The sequence below is a fragment of the Lagenorhynchus albirostris genome, chromosome X, assembly GCF_949774975.1.
Source record: "Lagenorhynchus albirostris chromosome X, mLagAlb1.1, whole genome shotgun sequence".
NCBI lineage: Eukaryota > Metazoa > Chordata > Mammalia > Artiodactyla > Delphinidae > Lagenorhynchus > Lagenorhynchus albirostris.
In genome coordinates, this window is record NC_083116.1 from 84,880,568 (window position 1) to 84,886,956 (window position 6,389).

General features: G+C 44.8%; 1 protein-coding gene across 1 annotated transcript; it reads left to right on the forward strand.

Annotated features, from left to right (window-relative positions):
- Positions 1-4,339: 4,339 nt before the first annotated feature.
- Positions 4,340-5,676, forward strand: LOC132513314 (serine/arginine-rich splicing factor 3-like). Its single transcript, XM_060137517.1, has one exon. The coding sequence runs from the start codon at positions 4,455-4,457 to the stop codon at positions 4,932-4,934; it is 480 nt and encodes a 159-aa protein (XP_059993500.1). The 5' UTR covers positions 4,340-4,454; the 3' UTR covers positions 4,935-5,676.
- Positions 5,677-6,389: the final 713 nt, after the last annotated feature.

The window sequence follows — 6,389 nt, forward strand, 5'->3', positions numbered from 1 at the left end:
ATTCCCTGTATAAGTGATATCATATGATATTTCTCTTTCTCTGTCTGACTTAATTCACTCAGTATGACAATCTCTTGGTCCATGCATGTTGCTAAAAATAACATTATTTCATCCTTTTTAATGGCAAAGTAATATTTCCTTTTATATATGTACCAATTTTTCTTCATCCATTCCTCTGTCGATGGACATTTAGGTTGCTTCCATGTCTTGGCTATTATAAACAGTGCTCCAATGAACATTGGGGTGCATGTATCTTTTTGGACCATGTTTTTCTCCAGATATATGCCCAGGAGTGGGAATGCAGTATCATATGGTAGCTCTATTTTCAGATTTTTATGGAACCTCCATACTGTTCTGCATAGTGGCTGTATCAATTTACATTCCCACCAACAGTGTAGGAGGGTTCCTTTCTCTTCACACCCTCTCCGGCATTTACCATTTGTGGATTTTTTGATGATAGCCATTTTGACTACTGTGAGGTTATAGCTCATTGTAGTTTTGCATTTCTCTAATAGTTAGCGATGTTGAACACCTTTTCATTTGCCTCTTGGCCATCTATATATCTTCTTTAGAGAAGTGTCTATTTAGGACTTCTGCCCATTTTTTGATTGGGTGGTGTGTTTGGATGATATTAAGCCACATGAGCTGTTTGTAAATTTTGGAGACTAATCCCTTGTCAGTCACATCATTTGCAAATATTTTCTCCCAATCTGTGGGTTTTCTTTTCATTTTGTTTATGGTTTCCTTTGCTGTGCAAAAGCTTTGGAGTTTAATTATATCCAATTTGTTTATTTTTGTTTTTATTTCCATTACTTTGGGAGGTGGATCAAAAAGATATTGCTGCAATTTATGTCAGACAGTGTTCCGCCTAGGTTTTCCTCTAAGAGTTTTATAGTGTTCAGTCTCTCATTTAGGTCTTTAATCCATTTTGAGTTTATTTTTGTGAATGGTGTTAAAGAATGTTCTAATTTCATTTTTTACATGTAGCCTGTCCAGTTTTCCCAGCATCATTTATTGAAGATATTGTATTTCCCTCATTATTTAGTCTTGCCTCCTTTGTCATAGATTAATTGACCATAGGTGTGTGGGTTTATTACTGGGCATTCTATCCTGTTCCATTGATCTACATTTCTGTCCTTGCTCCTGCACTATACTGTTTTGATGACAGTAGCTTTGTAGTGTAGTCTGAAGTCAGGGAGCATGATTCCTCCTGCTCCGTTTTATTTCTCAAGAGTGCTTTGGCTACTTGGGGTCCAGCAGTACACACCCCTCTGGTCACCAGAGATATATGTTCTCTCTGTGTGGGCTGCCCTCTATGTGAATTGTGTGGGCCTTTCTGTTTTTGCATGCTGATATGCATGGCTGGCCCCATTCCAGTCCAACTGATTACCTAATGTGGAGGCTGCTGGCCACTGGTGGGCAGGACCATGTCCTGGCATGGCTGGCTGTATGACCCAGGGAGTCCTGGTGCTGGTGTTGGCCTGCTGGTAGGCTTAGCTGTGTCACCAGATGGCTGGCTGCAGAGTCCCGGAGTTCCTGGGGCTAGTGTTGGTCCACTGGTCTGCAGAGCCAGGTCCTGAGGTAGCTGGATGTGGGGCTAAGGATCCCAGAGCTAGTGTTGGCCTGCTGGTGGGTGGGGCTGGTTTCTTATATGGTTGGCTGTGGAGTCTGGGACGTCCCAGAGCTGGTGGCAGCCCACTGATGGATGGGGTCAGGGCCCAGATAGTGTTGGGGCTGTTGCTGGCCTGCTGGTGGGTGGGCTGGGTCCTGTCACTGCTGGCTGTGGGGAGGCAGTGGTCCCTGGGCTGGTGTCCACCAGCTGGTGAGCAGTATTGGGGTCCATAGGGTCCCAGGTGCTGACACCCACCCACTCGTGGGTAAGGCCAGGTCCTGGAGCTAGTGCCAGCCCATCCATGGGTGGAGCCAGGTCCTGGGTTCTCTGGCTTCAGGCCCCAGGGATCCTGGAGTTGGTGGTAGCCTGCTGGTTGTCAGGGTCATGTTCCAAAGGCTGGCTACTAGTCCCAGGTGTTCCAGGGCTAGTGACAACCCACTGGTGTGTGGTGCTGGTTCCTGGGCCCTCTGGTGGGCAGGGCTGGGCCCTGGAGTGGCTGGGGGTTTAGGGGGTCCTATGGCAGCTGGCCTGCTGGTGAGTGGGGCTGTGTCCCTGCCTGGCTAGCTGCTTGGTCTGGTGTATCCCAGGATTGGTTCTGACTATCCAGTGGGCAGGGCTGGCTCTCACCACTGATAAGCTAGAGGGAGGGATCCAGAATGGTGCTTGCCAACACCAGTGTCCTCATGGTAGGCTGAGCTCCCCAAAATGGCTCCTTCCAGCATCTATGCTTCCAGTGTGAGTCCCAGTTGCCTCCTGCCTCTCTGGGAGGCTCTCCAAGATCAACAAGTGGGTCTTACCCAGGCTACTTTCAAATTACTGCTTCTGTCCTGGATCTTGGAGAGTGTGAGATTTTATGTGTGCCCTTTAAGAGTGGAGTCTCTATTTCCCACAACCCTCTAGCTCTCCCAAAAGTAAGCCCCACTGGCTTTCAAAGTCAAATGTTCTGGGGGCTTGTCTTCCTGGTGCAGGACCCCTGGGCTGGGGAGCCTAATGTGGGGTTCAGACCACTCTTTCCTTGGGGAGAACCTCTGCAATTGTAATTATCTCCCATTTGTGGGTCACCTATCCAGGGCGGGTATAGGTATTGACTCTATTGCATCTCTACCCCCCCACCTGTCTCCCTGTGGTTCCTTCTTTATATCTTTAGTTGTGGAAAATGTTTTCTTCTAGTCTTCACATTGTTCTCATCGAAAGTTTGTATCTGAACAGTTGTAACTTTGGTGTGCCCATGGGAGGAAGTGAGCTCAGGGTCTTTCTACTCCACCATTTTGGCCACTCATTCCCAGAAAATATGTCTCTTGGTATTTACCCAAATGAGTTTAAAACTTAAATATTTATGGCAGCTTTATTCATAATTACCAAAACTTGAAAGCAACCAAGATGTTCTTCAGTAGGTGAATGGATAAAGTCTGGTACATCCATAGACTTGATTGCTATTCATCAGTAAAAAGAAATGAGCTCTCAAGCCACAAAAGCACAGAAAGAAACCTTAAATGCATATAACTAAGTGAAAGAAGCCAAACTGAAAAGTCTATATACCATATGTTTCCAAGTATATGACATTCTGGAACAGGCAAAACTAGAGGGAGACAGTAAAAAAGATCAGTAGTTGCAAAGAGTTGGCAGGGTGGGGGAAATAGGAGGGCTGAATAGGTGGAGCACATGGGATACGGGAGGCAGTGAAACTATTTTGAATGATACTGTTATGGTTAAAATATATAACACAAAGAGTGAACCCTAATATAGTCTAAGGACTTTAGCTAATAATAATGTATCAGCATTGGATCATCAACTCCCTCTTGTGAGAGCACCAGAATCACAACTAAATGCTGAACAATCATCAACAGGAAGACACTGGAACTCACCAAAAAGATATCCCACATCCGAAGACAAAGAAGCCACAGTGAGACGGTAGAAGGGGCATATTCACAATAAAATCAAATCCCATAACTTCTGGGGGGGTGACTCACAAACTGGAGAACACTTATACCACAGAAGGCCACCCACTGGAGTGAAGGTTCTGAGCCCTACGTCAGGCTTCCCAACCTGGGGGTCCAGCAATGGGAGGAGGAACTCCTAGAGAATCAGACTTTGAAGGCTGGCAGGATTTGACTGAAGGACTTCGACATGACTGGGGGAAACAGAGACACCACTCTTGGAGGGCACACACAAAGTAATGTGCACATCAGAACACAGGGGAAGGAGCAGTGACCCCATAGGAGACTGAACCAGACCTACCTGCTAGTTTTGGAGGGCCTCCTGCACAGGTGGGGGTGGCTGTGGCTCACCGTGAGGACAAAGACAATGGCAGCAGAAGATCTGGGAAGTACTCCGTGGCATGAGCCCTCCCAGAGTAGGCCATTAGCTGCAACAAAGAGCCCAGGTTTGCTCCATTCTTGGGTCACCTCGGACCAAACAGCCAACAGGGAGGGAACCCAGCCCCACCCATCAGCAGACAAGTGGATTAAAGTTTTACTGAGCTCGGCCCACCAGAGCAACAGCCAGCTCTACCCACCACCAGTCCCTCCCATCAGGAAACGTGCACAAGCCTCTTAGATAGCCTCATTCACAAGAGAGCAGACAGCAGAATCAAGAAGAACTACAATTCTGCAGCCTGTGGAACAAAAACCACATTCACAGAAAGATAGACAAGATGAAAAGGCAGAGGGCTATGTACCAGATGAAGGAACAAGATAAAACTTCAGAAAAACACCTAAATGGGCCATTTCGTGGACGACGGATGTGGGAGAGCATCTGTGGGTGCCAGGCGCGAGGGGACCGGGAAGACCCAGGCGAGGGTGTGTGGATTTGAGCCTACGCGTTTCTAACCCGAGATCTCGAAATGCATCGTGATTCCTGTCCGTTGGACTGTAAAGTTTATGTAGGTAATCTTGGAAACAATGGTAACAAGACTGAATTGGAACGAGTTTTTGGCTATTATGGACCACTCCGAAGTGTGTGGGTTGCTAGAAACCCTCCCAGCTTCGCTTTTGTGGAATTTGAAGATCCTCGAGATGCAGCCGATGATGTCCGAGAGCTAGATGGGAGAACACTATGTGGCTGCCGAGTAAGAGTGGAACTGTCGAATGGTGAAAAGAGAAGTCGAAATCGTGGCCCACCTCCTTCTTGGGGTCGTCGCCCTCGAGATGATTATCGGAGGAGGAGTCCTCCACCTTGCCGCAGATCTCCAAGATGGAGAAGTTTCTCCCGCAGCCAGAGCAGGTCCCTTTCTAGAGATAGGAGAAGAGAGAGATCACTGTCCCAGGAGAGAAATCACAAGCCGTCCCCATCTTTCTCTAGGTCTCGTAGCCGATCTAGGTGAAATGAAAGGAAATAGAAGACCAGTTTGCAAGAGGAGTGGTGTACAGGAAGTAACTTCATTTGACAGGAGTATGTACAGAAAATTCAAGTTTTGTTTGAGACTTCATAAGCTTGGTGCATTTTAAAAATATTTTAGCTGTTCACATTTGTTTGTCTCTTGGAACAGTGACACAAAAAGATGTAATTCTCTATGGTTTGAAATGGATCATATGAGGCATATAATATCAAGAATTGTTACTTTACAATGTTCCCTTAAGCAAAATTGAATTTGCTTTGAATTTTTAGTCTTGCATAGATTGATAATAAACCTCTAACTCCTGCCCAGCTAAAGTGTGATGTTTAATATTATGGAAACAAAACTGGTAAAAATTGAAAAGACTCTGTAGCTGGGATATGGTATGCAGCTGTAGTTAAGCGGTCTTTAAAAGCTGCTGTGAACACAAGCCAGCAGGTAAAAATTAAAGCTGCACCCTTAAACTAGATTAGAGGTTTAAAAATTCCACTAGTCTTCACACTGGACAAGAGGTTGTCCAGTGGGTTTAGAATCTAAGAAGTTTCAAGAAAGTTAGTTTACCTTCTGTGATTGCTGAATATGGATACATAGCTCTTTGTAATATTATTTGGAAATTTGACACTATTCAAGATACCCATGTCCTGCCAGTTTAAGGGTACATTGTAGAGCTGAACTATGAGTTACTGTGCAAGATTTTTTTTTCATGCTGTCATTTGTAATATGTTTTGTGAGAATCCTTGGGATTAAAGTTTTGGTTACAAAAAAAAAAAAACACCTAAATGAAGTGAAGAAAGAAACCTTCCAGAAAAAGAATTCACAATAATGGTAGTGAAGAACATCCAGGACCTCGGAAAAAGAATGGAGGAAAAGATCGAGAAGATGCAATGTTTAACAAAGACCCAGAAGAATTAAAGAACAAACAAACAGAGATGAACAATAACTGAAATGAAAATTACACTAGAAGGAATCAATAGCAGAATAACTGAGGCAGAAGAACGGATAAATGACCTGGAAGACAGAAGTGTGGAATTAACTGCTGTGGAACAGAATAAAGAAAAACGAATGAAAAGAAATAACAGCCGAAGAGACCTCTGGGAAAACATTAAATGCAACAACATTCGTGTTACAGGGGTCCCAGAGGGAGGAGAGAGAGAGAAAGGACCCGAGAAAATATTTGAAGAGATTATAGTTGAAAACTTCCCTAATATGAGAAAGCAAATAGCCACCCCCCAAGTCCAGGAAGCATGGAGAGTCCCATACATGATAAACCCAAGGAGAAACATGCCGAGACACATAGTAATCAAACTGACAAAAATTAAAGACAAAGAAAAATTATTGAAAGCAGCAAGGGAAAAACGACAAATAACATACAAGGGAACACCCATAAGGTTAACAACTGATTTCTCAGCAGAAACTCTACAAGCCAGAAGGGAGAGGCATGAC